At 49.6% G+C, this 19,417-nt stretch overlaps 1 protein-coding gene and 1 long non-coding RNA gene across 2 annotated transcripts; one reads left to right on the forward strand and one right to left on the reverse strand.

Annotated features, from left to right (window-relative positions):
• Positions 1 to 4,267: 4,267 nt before the first annotated feature.
• Positions 4,268 to 5,143, reverse strand: LOC135367550 (uncharacterized). Its single transcript, XM_064600843.1, has one exon. It carries the CDS (start codon positions 5,141 to 5,143, stop codon positions 4,268 to 4,270), a length of 876 nt encoding a protein of 291 aa, XP_064456913.1.
• A 5,744-nt stretch (positions 5,144 to 10,887) lies between these two features.
• LOC135366049 (uncharacterized) lies at positions 10,888 to 16,037 on the forward strand. Its single transcript, XR_010414070.1, has 3 exons — positions 10,888 to 10,983; positions 14,197 to 14,259; positions 15,954 to 16,037. It is a non-coding gene; the product is annotated as an uncharacterized LOC135366049 (long non-coding RNA).
• Positions 16,038 to 19,417: the final 3,380 nt, after the last annotated feature.

Here is a 19,417-nt window from a genome sequence, read left to right on the forward strand (position 1 = left end):
CGAACCAACTCTTGTTTTAGCGGGCAACGCTGGCGCTCATGTATCCAGCATTTTGTGAGTGTGATTTGTTTTGGATTGCACGTGGCGCGCCGTAGAAGACGTCTCGTCAGGCCCAAGGTTATGTGGTACGATATAGTTCCACCGCCGTACTTGACGGGTGACGAAGCTGGTGTCTACTTCGGCACAGTGTTGCCCGCAATTTTCAATTTTGATTTACTAAGAAAACTATGAGTGCGATTTGGTCGAAAATTGCGACGTTTTAGTCCTGGGGACTTACGCCGGTGAATTAACTCATTTTATAAGATTGCGCCTCAACAGCTTTACGGTACCTTTAAGTTCGAGACTTCAACACTAGAGGCGCTCGAGAGTAGACTCCCAACGATATATCCTGTCGATGCGGGTCGCTGGAGTCTATGACGCACGGCGATCCTGTTACGCCATGACTCACCTCACGTGTCGCGCGAGTCACAGCACAAGCAATGAAGAGCGACGATTTATCTGTGAATTAATTAATACTTTCCGTAACAGTTATCGCTTCGCGCACCTTATTACATTTTTCCCTGTCACTATCGCATACATTTTCGTACAACTCACAGAGAAGGTGCCACTTAGTGGGGTGTTAATGTGTGGCACAACCGTACTAAAATCAAGGTACGTCGTATTACTGGTCGAACTCGCACGTTATATTTGCCTTTGTCACGGAAGCGAAAAACGTGGCGAAATTTTTTGAGTTTACGACTTTCTACAGGGCATGAACAGCTACTGCGTTCAACGGCAGGCTCTGCTATGCCTTGTGGGAACCGCGGCCCACAAACCAGGAGTGGTTCCGAATCCGACCCGCCGTAACCCCGAAGAACACGAACGCAGCAACTAAAGAACGAAGATCAAGATTTATTCGCTTACATGAACCACAGGCTGCCGTGCAACCCTCAGAGCGACCCTTCCGAGTTCTGCCACCAACTGAGCCCCAACAGCGGGCTTTCTATTGTAGCGACACAAGTAAGAGACAACCTTCCTGGTAGCTCGCAAGGGAGCAAGTGTACGAACGTTTATTTTGCTCGCGCCTCAACAACAGCGGCGCCGCGATGCCGATGGCAAAGCCGCCAGAAATTCCCCCCCTCCTAGCGCGTCGCTGGAAGGCGACGGGTGCGGACCAGGTTTTTGGACCAGCTCACGGAACGGCGTATGGTCGATGGAGGGGATAAGCCTGGACCGGGCGAGGAAGTTGAGAGGGCGGGTTCGGGCGGTCGATGGAGGTCGAGGTTGATAGAGGTCGAGGGAGGTGGATGGGTGTCGAGAAAAGCAGGCTTTAGGCGCTCGATGCTGGCATTTTCCTCTTTCCCGTTGACGAGAACGGTGTAATAGCTGGCCGCTCGGCTCAGAACACGATGCGGGCCGGTGTAGGGGGGCTGCAGAGGTTTTCGCACTCTATCACAGCGAAGAAAAACGTGTGTAGAGCTGCACAGGTCAGGATGTTGGTAGGGACGCCCAGAGTAGGAACGGGAAGGTGCAGGGCGTAAGGCAGCCATGGCGCTGCTTAGGCGGGTGACGAAATCGGATGGTGAGAGTACGGCGGGAGTAGATGGGGGTGACACGAGGTCACCGGGCAACCGGAGCGCCATACCATACACGAGTTCTGCCGAGGAACACTCGAAATCTGGCTTGAACGCAGAGCGGATTCCCAGCAGGACAATGGGTAGGGCTTCAGGCCAAGGAGTTTCGGGGGATGACCGTAATGCGGCCTTGAGCTGCCGATGAAGTCTTTCCACAAGGCCGTTGGATGCGGGATGGTAAGCGGTGGTTCGGATGCGGCGAGTCCCAAGAGCGTTGGTAAGGCTGTAGAAAAGCGCCGACTCGAACTGCGGGCCGCGGTCAGTGGTGATAATCGATGGGACTCCGAATCTGGAGACCCACTCACGGAGAAGAGCCGCTGCGACAGTTGGGGCCGTGGAATCTGAGAGAGGAACTGCTTCCGGCCAGCGGGTATACCTGTCGATGATAGTGAGGATATATCTGAAACCTTGAGCTGGTGAAAGCGGGCCCACGAGGTCCACATGTATATGGTCGAAACGTTGATCGGGCTGGGGGAAAGGAGAAGGCGTCAGGCGAGTGTGGCGGTGAACTTTGTTTCGTTGGCAGGGCAGACAGGCCTTCACCCAACGGCTGATGTCGCTGTTCATACGCGGCCAGACGTAACGCTCGCAAATGGCCGCTCGCGTCGCGCGGACGCCGGTATGGCACAAAGCATGGAACGTGTCGAACACAGCGCGACGGAAGGCCCGAGGAAGGAAAGGGCGGGGACGTCCTTGGGAAGTGTCGCAGGCCACAAGCTTGGACGCGCCTGGCAACGCAATGTCTTGGATGACCAGGCCAGACGACGAGTTGGCGCGGAACGTGGCGAGTTCAGAATCCATGGATTGGGCTTCGGACAAGGCGTCCAAGGACAGCGTCGACGGAGATTTGGCAGAGTCAACGGTTGAGACAGATCTGCTGAGGGCGTCAGCGACTGGGTTGTTGGTGCCAGTGACGTGACGGATGTCTGATGTGAATTCAGCAATGTAGGCCAGATGTCGGGTTTCTCGTGGCGTATAACTGGTGCTGGCGGATGACAGGGCGTACGTAAGGGGCTTGTGATCGGTGAATATGATGAAAGAGCGTCCTTCCAGAAAGTGTCGAAAGTGCTTTACCGAGAGATAAGCGGCCAGCAGCTCGCGGCCGAAGGTACTATATCGCGTCTCAGTTGGTTTCAGCTTCTTCGAGAAAAAGGCGAGAGGTTGCCACCCGGATGAGACCTGTTGTTGCAACACGGCGCCAACCGCGGCACCCGAGGCGTCCACCATTAAGCTTGTGGGGGCGTCATGCCGAGGGTGGACAAGGAGTGTAGCTGCGGCGATATCGTCTCGGATCTTGTCAAAAGCCTTGGTAGCCTCTGCTGTCCATTGTAGGGTTGGTGGCGGAGGTTTGCGTGAACAGAGAAGCGCTTCCAGAGGCTGGAGCGTAGAGGCGCAGGCGGGCACAAAACGGCGGTAGAAGTTAGCCATTCCGAGAAACTGCCGGAGCTTGGTGGCTGAAGTTGGGCGGGGAAAATCGCGGATGGCAGCTATCTTGGATGGTAGTGGTAAGATTCCCGCGCTGTTTATGCGATGGCCAAGAAAGTCGAGCTCTGCTACACCGAACTCGCTCTTTGCAGCGTTGATGACGATGCCATGATGTTCCAGGCGTGCAAAGAGGGCGCGGAGGTGTTGGGCGTGCTCTTCTGCGGAGCGACTGGCCACCAGCAGGTCGTCTAGATAGGCGTACACGAAAGGGAGCCCGCGGGTGACAGAATCTATAAACCTTTGAAAGGTTTGGGCCGCGTTTCGCAACCCGAAGGGCATCCGTAAGAATTCAAAGAGGCCAAATGGGGTGGTGAGGGCTGTTTTAGGGATGTCCTCCGGCGCCATAGGAATCTGGTGGTATGCGCGAACCAAGTCAATTTTCGAAAACGTTGTGGCCCCTTCCAAGCTGGCTGCAAAATCGAGGATGTGCGGAATTGGGCAGCGGTCAGGGACGGTGATGCGGTTTAAAGCGCGGTAATCACCGCAAGGCCGCCAGTCGCCCGTTTTCTTAGGCACCATATGGAGGGGTGATGCCCAGGTGCTGGATGATGGGCGGATGATGCCGAGCTCCAACATGTGATCGAATTCGGCCTTGGCAATCCTGTACTTCTCGGGCGCGAGACGACGTGGTCGAAAGTGAACAGGAGGGCCAGTAGTGAGCACATGATGTAAAACGTCGTGTTGGACGGGCTGGTTCCAGTCAGGTGGTTTGGTGAGTGCGGGAAACTCCTTTAGTATGAGCGCATAAGGAGGAGATGGCTCAGCAAGGGAAAGAACTCGTTGGGGACTTGCCGGGGCGCGAATTCCGTGCACAGACAGATGTGTCAAGGAGTCGACGAGGCGCTTCCCAGAAACGTCGACGAGCAGGTTAAAGTGGTGTAAGAAATCTGCTCCTAAGATCGCCTGGTGAACATCGGCGATCAGGAACAGCCAGCGGAAGGCTCGTCGCAATCCAAGGTTTAGGGTTAAGGACTTTTGGCCGTATACAGGGATGGTGGTTGAATTGGCCGCCTTGAGGGATAAGCAAGGTTCTCGGGAGCGGCGGCTGAGTTTCGAGGCAGGGATTACGCTAACTTCAGCGCCAGTATCCACGAGAAGACGCATGCCGGAGGTACGGTCCACGATGTGAAAAAGGCGGCAATCATTAGGGCCACGTCCACTCGCCGCCACTAGTGGTTGGCCGGCGGGTTTCCCGACCACGCGCAAGGTTGGAAGCAGTGTCGGGCTTCCTGGCCGAAGCGGTGATGGTACCAGCAAAGCCCGTTCCTGTCGCGTGAACCTGGGCTGCGATGGCGAGGAGACCGGTTGCGGGAGCGGAAACGCTGGCGACGTGGCGACGGAGAGCGGGATCGGGTGGACAAAGCCGCAACTAATTGAGTCAGGTGAGCGACTTGTTGGGAAAGAGTGGCGAAATTCGAGTTGGCGTCAGGGAAGGGAGGTACACTTGGGGAAGCATCGACTTGAGGCGCTTGGACGGAATCCAAGGTCATAGTAGCAGGTGATGCGACTTCCATGACTGCGTCAGCCAAACTCGCTAGCTCTTCAATGCCGAGGTTGTGAGTGCTGGCAAGAACCATCTGGACATTTTTAGGGAGCCGTTGGAGGAATAGCTCGCGGAGGAAACTGTCGGTACTGGCATTGCTTCCTTCGCCGAGTAACTGTTTCATTCGGCGCAGCAGTTGGGTTGGGCGCCGGTCGCCTAGTTCTTCAGCTGACAAGAGCTGTTGAAGACGGGCGCGGTCGGACGGCGATGTACGCTTCAAGAGTGCCGCTTTCAGGGCTTGGTACGGGGTATCGGCGGGAGGGTTGGCAATGATATCAAACACTTCCTCTGCCGCTGATGGTGAAAGGGCCGCGATGACGTGGTAGTACTTGGTACGTTCGGCCGAGATGCCGGAGAGGTGAAACTGTGCTTCCGCTTGAATAAACCAAGTCGCGGGGTTGCGATCCCAATACGGAGGAAGTTTGACGGCGATGGAGGATACCGGTGTAACTGAGGTTGTCGCTAAGGCTTGTCCAGTTGGGGGAGCATCGCCAGTAGACATAATGGCGGATGGAACGTTAGGGTATCACGTCCGGGTCACCAGTTGTAGCGACACAAGTAAGAGACAACCTTCCTGGTAGCTCGCAAGGGAGCAAGTGTACGAACGTTTATTTTGCTCGCGCCTCAACAACAGCGGCGCCGCGATGCCGATGGCAAAGCCGCCACACTATCGCTTAAAGATGTTGAGAAACTACACGGATAGAACTTTGTCTCTGGCAGAGTCTGTACGCCTCACTCCACGCGGTTCGTACGCAAAGTCCCACCTCCCACATCCTATTATTTTTTATGCTACCGAGTTTTAAAAATCTCCTATTTTCGAGTCCCCGTGCCGAGCGTGGCGCCAAGCAGTGCCGGGCAGCTCGATGACGTAGGCAGGAAGTGACGCTTTGACCAGTTGCTCTATGGCTGTATACGTCATAGTCCTTCCGCTCATTTCACTTCGCCGCGCTGCGCCCCTGTTCTCAGGCGTCCTTATGAGGACGGGAACTTCCTACTTCCGTTGCGCGCTCGGTACTACGTCATACCGAGATCGGGCGAGGAGGAGGCGAGCCAAGAGTGAAAGGATCTCCTCACATTCAAAGTGCCATAAATCTACATTTCAGCCATGGTTTCGTCCAATATTCGACAAATCATACGTATGACATATATGTGATGAGTATACACAATCCATACGTTATTCCCCTGTCACATGAGCAATCTTCAATGGTCATTGAAACCAACGACCTTTGAACGTGCGCGTAGCGCCACCAAGCGTATATCGTGTCAACCTGTCGGGGGAGATCAGATCCAATGCTTTTTGAGAAGTTGACACGTCCTACACGCTTGGGGTCGTGACGCTTTGGCAATGAAGCTTTGTGCAGAAGCAGCGTTGAGGACTCTGGCACGTGCCCGAAGCACTACGGAAGCCATACTGAGGAGTGAAGACACCTCAGTTTGTGTCTTCTCTGTGCGTCCCCAAACTGAAGGAATATATATGTTGCCTGCAGGATGTTTTTTGGAGACTCTCCGTTATCGCATGGCTGTCCGGCACCCTTCCAGACACTCAGCTTAGTGGAACGTCCATGCAATTTAGGGGGCCAGAAAGCATAAGACTTATAATGAAAAGGAGACACGCCTCATTCCCTAGAAGCTATAGCTTGAAAATGACAGTTCTGTACGTGACTTATTGTGTGTAGTTTTTATTTTTTTTTATCCCGTGTTGTTGTTTGTAACAGTCCAGAGAATACAATTGTGTAAAAACGTCAAAGAAACCGAGTCGATGGCCCCAGTTTCTTCTCACCGCTTTGAGTAACAAAGACGACCAGCACAAAACCACCATCTCGGCATTGAAATATGCGCAGTTGGGAACAAACACAGCGTCTGCCCGATGTTGTCGCAGAACGCTTCGGTTGCGACGGCGAGGAGACAGCACGGGAGGGAGGGAAAGCACTGATTGGCTCTTCGTTCCTATAGGGCGAGGGCGGCACTATTTTTTGCAATGGGATGTTTGAAGTATTGCGCTTGTCCCTTCCTACATACGACTATGCAAACGCACGAAAGCTGCCAGGTCTAAAGAGGCAGCCAACAATGTCCTCTCCTACCCTGTTTCTTATTTTACTGTTCATTCGTAAAGGAAAATTCTGTCACAGAAGAGGACACCCTTTACACGCTGAAATAAATGCTTGGAAGATTACAATGTATCGCGTTACTTATTTTTTTGACATGCTGTTGATCGCATCAAACGGACCGTTACAGGAGAAATTGTACGCCAAAATTTTAAATGAGGAAGTACTGCGAGACCGCAGCTCCAAAACCAGAATCGTTCTCAGGAAGTGTTTGAGCGGAAAAAGCGTTCCAGATAGATATAGCACATAAAAAACTAAAATAAAATAAAAAATAGGGAAAGAAAGCCGAGGGATGCTTTTGAAAACGCTTATTCTATATAGCTGTGTACTGGTACTGATGGACTGGTTTTGTATAACTCATACGTGCCGAACGTGAACAGTGCGTTTGTTTGAGTTTACATTTAACTGGTCATTGTATAAAAGAAAGAACAGTTTCAGTTTACGTACTGATAATGTGTCTGTTATAGCCCGCAGCGGTCGTCATCCCTTCGATGTTCCATGGCAGCCTCAAAAGACTTCCCCGCGATTATCCAGGATGTTCCGCGTGAAGACCGATCGCAATGTTAATCTGAAATCCTGATCTACCGGAATGGTCTAGCAGCTCCCGTGGCATACCCGTTATGATGATCGCTTTCCACGCCGAGACTGGGTGGTGAGACGGGTTCGAATCCCCGCACCGGTTGCGCGGTCTGGGGTTTTCCGCCACACATTTCCGGAAGAAAGTCGGCACAGTTCGCTCTGAAGTCTGCCCAGGACACACACTAACCCCGCCACTCCTTCTTGCTGTCCTCTCTCCGTCTGTCTATGTCTGTACGCTGTACATAGCCACAGTTGCTTCCCGGCGCTTACAGTCTTTATGCACCGTCGCGTGACCTTTAGAGGGTGCCAGCTCAAAAAGAAAAAAAAAATGACGATTACGGATATGTGCGAGTTGAAGACCAAGAGACGGTGCAGATAGACGTCAGCTTGCATTAGCTGTTCAAACAGCCATCTCGGGAGATAAATGATAGGACGACTGCTCAGGTGCGTCCAAATAGTTTCCTGTTTCCCTGATGGCCCATATTATAGTCAGACATCATGGGGAAAATATGGCATGCAGTAGTCTGCATTGTTGTCTTGACGACGCAGATTGCAGCCGTCAGGTTCGATGTCTGTGGAAAGCCAGCAGGTAAGCATCAAAACAGTGTGCCCATGACGTTAAATTGTAGTTTTATTTCAAATGCCGCGCTTTCGTTTGACGGACCTTCAACATGGAGCTCTCAAGGAACAGTATTGGTAACTGTTAGCAATAGTATTGCGTCCCGACAATAGTGTCAAGCTACGTGTGCTTCATAAAAGTTGCGAAGGTGTCACTTTGTGTGTAGCACATTTTATGCACCTTACTCCCACGAAACCAATCAATCAATAATAATAATAATAAAAAACTCTATTGGTGAATTTTTCGGAAATGCGTTAGCATCAGCGTTTCGTTCGTTCTTGTGATTCCTCCTTCCTGTTTCGCTTTTTTTGTTCGATTGCTCGGTTTGCTTCCTCATTCCTTCTTTTGCTTCTTTTTTTTGGTTCCTTCTTTTCTTTCCGCCTTTTCTTTTTCTTTGGTTCTTTCTTTTTGCTTTCTCTTTTCTCTTTTGTTTCTTTTCTTCGGTGCCTTCTTTTTCTACCTCTTCTTGCGTTTCGTTTAGCGTAGCGTTAGGTTCGTGTTAGCGTAAGACGTTTCGAAAGGGTTATGCTGATGCATTTCCAAGGGATCCACGAATGGATCTTCCTAAAGTAACTTTTGAAGGCTTGCGCCACCCTAAGTAACGACCGAGAGGCGTCGCTTGATTGACGTGCTCCTCGCGCGTTCCTCGGTCAGTGGCGATGGAACCTTTGGGGACGGCAGAACGGACAAAGCACAGAGAACGCATATCTAAGGCGAACTGGAAGTCTTCCCCATCGCCTTGGTTGAAGTCTCCTACCATGACGACCCACTCTTGAGTGAGCATAACGCAGTCCATCATGTGGTTTACAGCGGTTTCTCAGCGGTTTCTCCTATATGGTCGCACGTCCTGCGTGTGCGTAATCCCTGATTGAAGGTACACAGTAACGACGTTGTAAGCCAGGTGCGCCATAGGTCGTCGGTTCAAATGGGAAATTGAAATCAAGAGCACGTACCGCAAGAGCTCAAGTGCGCAATACATGGCATCCATCGGTGTTTAGGTAGGAATCTCTGAAAATCATTCTCTCGGATCAAGGGCCTCGTCTTTCTACGGAAATACTCGACGACTTGCTCGTACTTAATTCAGCTACAATGTGTTCACAATGTGTTGTGCACGAACCACATGCACATCACAACAATGTGCAAGAGCGCAAGATGGGCTCGTGGAACTTGGTGGGACCTTGCAAACGCGCTCTTTTTTTTTTTCTCCCTCTGTACAACAACTTGGAGAGAATAGACGGGGTTATTTTCGCTGCAGTCAATTCTCCTTACATCATGGGAAACTGAACCGGTTGGAACCCGTTGCGAACCGTCATTTCTTAACTCCGGAGCTGAACCGGAACTGAACCTTATTCTTTGAACCGAAACGAAAACCAGAACGAAAAAACATTTCGGTTGGACACCCTGTGACCAACAGAGCTCTGTCACCACTTCCACATCTTGCAAGGCAGAGCAACAGCTAGCGTTGAGCCTACTCGCTGGGAGTTTGGCGAATGCGCGCGACTACTTCCTCGATGCTCTTGGCTATGCAGCGCGATTATCCGTCCCACCGTCGCGTAATTGTTGTGCAGCGGATTCTTGTGCTCGCTTCAGATCGAATCTGAAGAAAGGGAGAGTAAAGATAGAAGAGGTTAGAAGAGGATAGAAGAGGCTGAGGCTCTCATACTCACTCCTCCTGGCATGGAAGGGAGGACATTGCAGAAAGAGTGACAGCGCCCCTCGGGCATTACAAGTACGATCGAACCCAAGCAGCACAACATTTTGGCCCAATATTGGCTGAATATTGTCAATATTGCCAATACTAATATTGCCAATATTCAGCCAATATAGGGCCCAGATGGTTTGCTGCTTAAGGAAGCGTCGGGAAGTGTCAGTCTAAAACGCACACGTAACCGTGGAGCCTAATGGCGAATTCGGGTGGTCATTTCGTGGAAACTTCTTCTATTTATTTATTTTGTGCAGGATCCCGCCTATGTTCTTGCCAGTTTTGCCAGGTCTCGCATGTTCGCGTGGCCTTTCCGAGCGCCAGGAATTTGCCACTTTTTCCGCACGGGCTCGATACAACCGGACAGCGGATGTTCCAACTATATCCGGTGTCGTCACATCTGCACTGCGAGGGTGGCGACAGCCTGCATTGGTCCGGACGTCGAAGTTCACGTAGGTGAACCAACGACGAAACCTGAAGACGAGCGACCGCAATGGCCCTTAGCATGATCCAAGTGGCTAAAACCACCAGGTCCCTGGCACACGTGTCCTCGAGGCAACGGCCACGTGATCCATTCAGCGCGGGCGCCGACCTGGCAGTTTCTAAGCGCTAGGCCGTGTTGCCATCATATGACCACCTGAATTCGCCATAAGAAGCATGGTGTTTTTACCCCAGATTAACATCACGGCCGCGAACAGGTGTCTGTGCATCCGCATACGTGTACACGGGCATGGCCCACTTCCTCAGCTCATCAATGGGCTCTTGAAGTTTCAAGGCGGACAACAACATGCCAATGTTTGGCTTTGCAGGCTATACTATACACATATATATAACCCGTTCGCTTTACGTGTCACCCGTCAGAGAGTGTCGGATGCAATGCTCGTTGAGAAGTTGATACGTTACACGCTTGGTGGCGCTAGCGCATGTTCAGTGGCCATTGGTTTCAATGGTCATTGAAACCAATGGCCATGCATTGAACACAGCTACACCAATCGTGCAATGTATCAATTTCTCAACGAGCACTGCATCCAATATTCCCTGGCAGGTGACACGTTACACGCTTGGTGGCGTGTTCAATGGCCATTGGCTGCAATGTTCATTGAAGACTGCCCGTATGATAGGGGTATAACAGGGGAATGAAACACGCAGCTCATCCGATGCCTCATGAACACGTAGTCACAAAGAGGCTTTCATCACTGTCATTGTTAACATGTATCCCTGTCTTTACAGGCGTAGTGACGGCATCGAAAAGTGCTGCTTGGCTGTCAAAGATAATGGCAATGTGTGGGAAGACCTTAATCGTGAAGTATTCCGCCAGCAATGAGGCTTTAGCGCGGGTAAGACCCTTTCACGTATAATACTTGCCTGGTTTGGCACGTGATAGTTGTCCAAGTGCTTCCAACGGGCAAATAACGGCTCGACATGCGTAGAAGAAGTGTGACATTGAAGGAGATACCTGTCATTGGTGGAGACAAATGAAAGCCTCTCCACATTACTGCGTCTCTTGAGAAGGGGGAGGAAGGAAAACGTAAATTGCGGTTTCGCTGGCGCATAAAGCCCCGTCCCTACTTGCCGCCGCCGTGCGGAAAGCAGGTCGATGAGCCGCCTAACCCCTTTTATCACCTTCCTTTCAATAAATATATATCCCCCCCTTTTATCACCCGTGCACTCATTATGAATCGTGAACGCACGGGACGCCTGCATCCTCATTGGCTACCCGCTGCCCGCGCCCGCGCAGTTGTGCAGTGCGCGACTGGCTCTGCGAGACAGAGATCTGCCCTGGCGGTGAGGTCAAGGACACTTCACTCCGCCGCGCGGCAGCTCTCCCGCAAGCGCGGGAACGACGCGACGGTGTTCCTTTTGTGTTTGTGTCAAGGTAACAGTATGAAAGATGAAAGTCACTGAAAAGGTTAGCCAGCTGTAGGGATCGAACCCACATCTTCTGGATTACCGGTCCAGGGCTCTACCAATTGAGCTAAGCTAACACGCCTCTCCAGCGACTTTCGGGGTGCGTCATCTGAAGGGACGACAAACCAGCCACTCACTCTCACTCACCCTCCTTTCACTCTTACATTTTTTGCTCACTCATACACACATTCATACGACGGAAATCGACGCAGAGGCCTTGTTTGTATCTGTCCCTTCTATGTTTGTTCCAGCCTCAGACCATCAGTTTCTCTCTTGTTCAAGGTAACAGTATCTTTCATTCCCCGCGAGGAGAAACTCTTCCACTTTGTAGCGATGTTTTAACCAAAGCAAGAGCAGCCCGGAGACAAAAACGTTGTTGGCTCTGTTGAAGTGGTTGTACTTTCTGATGGCTCCTTGTGCGGCGCCATGGATGCTCTGTGCTCCAGCGTTCTTGTTCGCGCTCGGGAACAACTTGCCTTGTTGAGTAGGTCTAAATGAATCAGGGATACCCTCAGGACAGTCTCCTCTCTAGATGACCGGTCTCGAAACTCTCGTTGCTGCCGTCCTTTTCTGTCCTCCGCTTGTTGTGGTTTCCGGACATCATCGTAAGCCTGCGTGTTACCGACCATTTGCAAGGTTGTCCGTGCAGCATGGTTACCGTTATTGTCAGCATGGTGTCTTCGAACGAACAGTACCGTCTCCCGGGTAGATTTGGTTGAGGATGACCCAGGGGTAAGACGCGGAGGGAACGGGAGCGCATGGGGAAAGCAACTATAAAGGAGCGCGAAGGCATCGAATACAGTGGATCTTGATCCAAGCTGTCATTAAACCAAGGATTCCTAGGCGAGTGCCTTTTTTTTTTCTTTTTTTCTCGTGTGGTTCTAATAGTGCCTTTTCTGGGTGCTGGGGAACATCCTGTATCGATTTGATAGTAAACATAAATGCCTATTCCGGCGTTAGTGCATATATTTTGGCGTAGATGCCCAAAACTCCGATTAAACATCGGAAAATATACATATAATGGCCCTCGAGCGGTGGGGAAACACCGTTGTCCAGGCGAAAATTACGTCGGTCGCATCGCACGTCCTTATAAAACCATCGATCGCTTCAAGGAAGCCAGTATCTCAAAGCTGCTGGAATGTAAGCTGCGAATTGAAAATCGGTTACTGGGTGCAGTCGCCTGCCCGTTCTTTCTCTCCCTTCCAGCATTGTGTTGCTTTGTGGGTCATTATGGTTATATATAAGCACGTTTCGAAACGCTTTTACCTCAATCTATCGAATTCGCAGAGCTCTTGCTATTGCTTGTTTGCATCTAAAATAGTCCCTGAATCGTTTTTTAGTTTATTTCCTTTTTTTTGTACAACGAATTTGACAACAATAAAAGGCTGACGAGGAGGCGTGACGTACGAATGACAAGCTCTACAGGTTGGCAACCTGAGGAAGCTGTCCTCCTCGCAGGCAGGTACACGAGCGAAAGTGACGCCGCGTCCAGTGTGAGCAGACTTGACCCCTCATATTTGCCCCGCTATTGCAAGCCTCGTGATAGTGCCGAAAACGAAATCTAGGAGGCGGAGCCTAAAAAGTTCGAGGACTAAAGAATTTGCGCGTTAGATAACTGAGCCCTCCAATGCTCGAAACGCATATCGCCCAGTACGCTGCCCGCGGCAAGTCCTTCTGAGACGTGTAGTGTAACCAGTGGCAATGGCTACAAGCCTTGTGACCGTAGCAGGATGAATAAGTTTTGTATTTCCTGCAACAAAAAAGATTAGAAAGAACGGTCACAAGTCCCCTTTACGGCACTGTTCTTGCGGATGGAACTGATTTATGCCAATGAAAGGTGTGTGCCCTTCGTGTTCCCTAGTATCGGGTTTTTTACATTATGTTGATTTATGCACCTTGTTTTTGCACTTTCAGAGCTACAGATGAAAAATATCCTCAATCTATAGTGCCCATAATGCCATTTTTAGTGTCGAAATCGAGATTTTTTCCGCCTGTTATATGAAACAACATTTTTTCGTGCCTATATATCCGAGGTCTAAGATGGTGTGGTGATGTGATAAAGGAAAAAAATAAATAAATAATAAAATGGGGGGATATGTCCTGGGTCTAGTTATCACTCATTACTTTGATATTACACTGAGCAGGATTCAACTTGTCCCTCTCAATTTCACGTACAATTTTGTGTAACTGAGCGCGAGGGATTTCCTTCCCTCGTCATGCTTTCATGTGAACCTTTTTGGAATGGGGTAGGGTCCTGCACTCAACGCAGGGAAACATCCCACATCATCATCATCCATTCATCTATGTTGTTGTTGTTGTTGTTGAGCGCGAGGATGGAGCTTTACGCAATGGAGAAATATCGTCTTACTTGTCGAAGAAGGCGGAAAATGCGGCAAAATTTTCACGGGAACAGATAGGCAAACAAGAATATGCGAGCTCCATCTAGGGGCAAACACAATCCATAGAGCCTCTAATAGGGTGGGGGGGGGGATATGTTTATTAAGAAAAAAAGAAACCAATAGGGTAAGAGACAGAGCCTACAAGTAAAGAGGAGGCTCCAGGTTCAACCCCTGGCGCTGGCACTCATTGGCTTTTGCGTGTACTGTTAAAGTTTGCGTGTTTGCATTTGCATCCTTCTGCAGGGCATCGACATTTATTGCATCGTCGCCAGGCTCTGCCACGCGTACCATGAGAACAGAACACCGGTAAGTTCATTCGCTGGTCGGTCGGGTTTCGCTTAGTTGGGAGAAGGCAATGGTTGACCTGGTACAGGGAGCCTCCCAATGAAGGCTGTTCCACAGCTTGATGGCAATACATGAAGACCACTGTGGGATGCTCGCATATTGTCTGGGATGGGTATATAGTTCTCTTGGACGTCTCGAACCCCAGAGCATGAGGGACTGCACACTCCCCTCCCTCCTGCACTCTAAGAAAAAAAGGAGTAAAACGGGGAGTAATTGCAGCTTCTACTCCCCTAGTCTGCAATTACTCCCCATTTTAGTCCCCTAACCCAACATTTAGTCCAGACATTTACTCCCCAGGACTGCAGATTGTCACTAAACTTCGCGAATGGTTTCCTGAATGCGCCAGTGTACGTAAATATGTGCCCTTGGTCAGTTTGAACGACATAAGGCTGTATAACTCAGACAACATAGCAATTTTCCAAATTGTGCCCTAGTATGGCGCAAGATTTTATATCACTCGATATATCACGGTTGACGGCTTGCTTCAAAGTATTTTCATGCATGCGCACCAATCATGTACCTGGGACTCTTACAACAGCGCGTGAAATGCGGTCTCCACTCTGTGACATTCATTTACTCCCGTACATTTACTCCCGAAAGGGACTATTTTTTGTGGCAATGCAATTACTCCCCAAAAGGAGTAAAAGTACTCCCTTTTTTCTTAGAGTGTGTATACTCATTGTCTTTCCCCCCTCTCTTTCGACCCTCCCTTTTTCCCTCCCTTGGTGCACAAAGCCGCCAAGTCAGAGCAGGCTAACCGCGCCTTCTCCCACACGTCATCCTCCCGCAGGCTTAGTTGTGCGGGCCTGGCTTGGCTTGGCTTGGCTTTGTTTGGATGCGTGTTATTGCCTGCCTGCTTGGCAGGTCTGCATGTTACTTGGGAGGATCGTGCGTCAGGGGCTGACTTCATACGGAGCTGTTTCGACATTTGCCCAGCATCTCAAGAATACCCAAGCGAAATACTCAGACAGCACAGCTCTCGAGCAACACCATCTCCTCTACAAGGTGTAACGGAAACCTTAGCAGATTAAAGCGAGTCCCGGAAGAGTAGAGGTTGGGGTGCATCAGGTCAACGGTTTGTAACCTTGGAGAATCATTGTTTGCGAGTCCAATCCTCCGGACAATCTTCCTGTTGTCGTGATAGATTGTGTCATCTTGGTATCTACATTGTGGAACGATACTTCATACGTGGTACACTGGAAGCGTGCAGGCTAACGGTTGTTACTTTGTCAGCATACATTTTCCCGAATTTGGGGGAAAGCAAGTTTCGTCAACTTTTGCGTTTTTGTCCCTTGTGCCTTCCACAAAACTCGGGAACATGCACGCCAATAGTGGTAAAGTAATGATTTTGTAATGTCATTACTTTTTCGTACTAATCGTAATTTCGTTACATTTCAATTGCAGTAATGAGTACTGTAATTTAATTAAATTGTAACTGCAGTAATGAATAATGTAATTTAATTACATTTTAGAAGAAATTTACCCAGGTATGCTCAGCTGTGTTAATTGTAAAAAAATAAAATAAAAAAAATAACAATTCAACAATGCCGCTATCATAGCATCGTTCATGAGTCGCATATTGTCCTCGAAGGCAGGCCGAACGGTGCATAAACTTTCTGCGTTTCCAGTTGACTTTTATTTATGTTTGCACGCAGCACCCATACCCGGAACGAACGTTTGCAAGCAGAATCCGAAATTGCTTGGAGAAGACAACGATCGTGGGAGGCAGGTGGAATAAGGTAGGCACGTGAAAAATTAGATACAAAGAAGTGCTTACTGCAAAAGGTTAACTTCGATTCTTCATGTTTCTCTTCTGAAGCAATTTTTACCGAACCATTCGGTGGAGTCGCTCGTGAACGATCTCACGGTGAGTATATGGGCATATCGCTTTGATCCTTATTGTTGTTACCTCATATTGCTGGAGTACGAGTCGCGTTCACACGAGCGACATCCCTCAGAATACTACTGCGGAAGATGCGAAAAACGTCACAGCTTTCTGTTGTCACGTGACCGTGAGCGCTCACCGTCGTGTCTTCATCTACACTGCTAGCCGTGGGGAATATCCTGCGACACAGCCAGACGATATTCGTAGCAGACGACGGTGTCTGACTGTGTCGTCTGCCAAAGTGCGCAGTACGCCACTCCCAATATTCCGGCACCGTGTGTATGCTCAACATAACGCGGGCCGGAACGTCGGCTCCGTGAGCAGTGTTTCCGCCTTTTCTTCCACGAGAATCTTCCGTGAAAATATCGGTCGTATGGATACGCTCTGCAAGTAACCGAGCGTTCTGCGCATATCTCCTCTCCCGGTTACTCCACTCGGGAAGCCCCATTGGCTACGGCGGCGCCCTCCCTCTTCCCTCTCACTGCCTCCTCTCATGCGCAGAGACGCACTTGCACAGCGTACACGCGGTTAGTGCCTTCAGTTCTAAAAATTACGACAACAATAAACGAAGGAGAAGTGAAGATCACATGGGATGTTTCCCCGTGGCAGCCACACAGGACCACGGGAAAAGGACCCTGACGTGGAAACATTTCCAGACTGAGTAGAAATGGGACACCATTTCGTGTTAGAAGCACCGTCTAGTTTACGCTGGCAAAATACGTTCATGTGTTGTCTTTATGCCAATGGGAATATGTCCGCGAGCGCCAAAAAGACATGCAAACAAAGTCACATGACCTCAAAACGACGTTTCCCATGACGTGTGACCGCAACAAGATGACGGCTTTGAGAAAAGCACCCGCTTGAGGGCAGTTACAACAATGGCTGGTTTGTGTCACACCTGTGACTGTTACAGTAAACTAGTGCAGAAGAGTACAGTGGCGTGGAACGACGGCGAGCTCCGCGTGACTATCGCGGCGTCGACAGCAGGCGGCGGCGCTGCAATCGACGATTATGGTCACACCATAGAGTTAATAAGGCGGAAGCGCAGAATACAATTATTATTGCAATTACAATTAATTACAACTAATTTTTCTGAACAGAATAGACGAGAACAAAGATCTCAATTCGCAAAATTGCTAAGACGCAGACGACACGCTTTGTAAAGCATGCCCGCGACCAGACTACTTTGCGATAGCAGCGCCGCCGCAACTTTCGCCACTTGCTCTGACAGCCGTCCCAAGGCTCAGTCCCCTCCGTTCGCTGCACTATGTCTCTTCTAGTTCACTGCATCGTTGTTTCTTCACAAATTGAGGATTGTTTCTCACTAGACGTTGCTCCGAGTCGTTTTATCGCAATTTTACTAGAAAATTACAAATATTTAGCGCTGCCAGTATAACTTCTTGTACTGGGTTTACAAACAACACGCTACTAAAGTTACTCCGTCAACATAAACTACCTGTCTGCTGCTTTACGGTTGCTTTAATTATTGGGTTAAACGAGCTCAATTTAATTGGTTGGCCTTCTGGTTTCTTTCATTTGCACACAATCTTTACTAAATTGCGCGTGCGCTGCCGGTTCCCGGATCACTTTTTCCCAGATGAAATCAATTGCAATATAGCATATGCTGAAATGGCACTCCTTAGAGGGGCATTAGCAAACCCCTAAAGCAATGTCTTAATTAACTTTCAATAATCAACCTTTTAATTATAAAAGCTGCGAAGTTGGCCCAATGAGAACATCTGGTCCCTTCGGTCACCTGCTACCGGAGCCGTTTTCAGAACAAAAAAAAAGTCCATTCGATAGATCATCCGCAAAAATTCGTGACGAAACTCAATTTTTTCTTTATTTTGTTCATTGCGCATCTTCGGAGACGCGTCTTTCCTTCACCCCCAATGTGCGAGGGAGAAAGAACACACTATCGCCGCCTCTTGCGTCCTAGAAAAAGATTAAAAGAAAACGGAAAATGCGACCCAAGATAAGGGCAGTTCCGATAGAGTCACCCGATACATTTGTTTTTGTTTTGTTTCCGCAAGCTAAAGCTCATCTTCGACGCATGAGGCGACACTGTGCTCCTTCGCCCTCTCACATTGGGGGTGAAGGATATACGCATCTCCGATGATACGCAAGGAACAAAATAAAGAAGAAAATGTGTTTCTTCACAATTCTTCTTCTTTTCTTTTCTTTTTTTTGCGGACGATCTATCAAACGGATTTTTGTTCCGAAAACGGCTCCGGTATCAGGTGACCGACGGGACCAGATGTTCTCATTGGGACAACTTCCCAGCTTTTATAATTAACACATTAATTATTGATAGTTAATTAAGACATTGCGTTAGGAGTTTGCTAATGGCCTCCTAAGGAGTGCCCTTCAGCTATATGTTGTATTGCAATTGATTTCATCTCTCAAAAAGTGATGTATATATATTTTTAAAAGATACGTTCGCATTTAGCTTGCACACCCTGTATATTTGAAAGGTGCACGACATTGTTGCGAATAACACATAATTAAACGTCCCTTTCCAGAAATGCGTTCCGGACCGCATGCTCCCAAGAAACGTGAAGATGTACACTTCTGCGATGCGCTACTTCCGTACATTACTGTGAAGAGGCGGAACTATACAATAAAAAATTTCGCTATTCCATACGCAGAACTTCTTTGGTGATGCAGGCCAACTGTTTGGCATGCAGAATGCGTTCCAGTGAGTACACCGACGCTATGCGCAACACGCTCTGCAAGTAACCGAGCGTTCCGCGCATATCTCCTCTCCCTGTTACTCCACTCGGGAAGCCCCATTGGCTAAGGCGGCGCCCTCCCTCTTCGCTCTCACTGCCTCCTCTCATGCGCAGAGACGCACTTGCACAGCGTACTGTGCTACCCGCTATGCCATCCGCACCCGTGTGTGTCATAACTCACTCGCGTGTGTCATGTGTGTGTATGCCTCATCTTTTTCGTCGTCATCCCACTCATATACTAACCCACATGCACTGAGATGTGGTACCGCAATTGCTGCGGTGAATCACCTTGTTCCATCCACATTCATGTAGTAGTAGCAGTTGTTGTTGTTGATGCTATCCACTGGAGCCAAAGACGTACGAAATATGAGGAGTGCGCTACAGTACGTGGGCCACGTAAAGTGAGTCCAGTATGCCACCGCGACTTCCGGGCCCAATCAACAGATAAGATTCTGAGTCACGCACGCTGTCGTCGGTTCCAGTAGGTACCATAACTTGAGGG

Source organism: Ornithodoros turicata, chromosome 8, assembly GCF_037126465.1.
Source record: "Ornithodoros turicata isolate Travis chromosome 8, ASM3712646v1, whole genome shotgun sequence".
NCBI classification, from domain to species: domain Eukaryota; kingdom Metazoa; phylum Arthropoda; class Arachnida; order Ixodida; family Argasidae; genus Ornithodoros; species Ornithodoros turicata.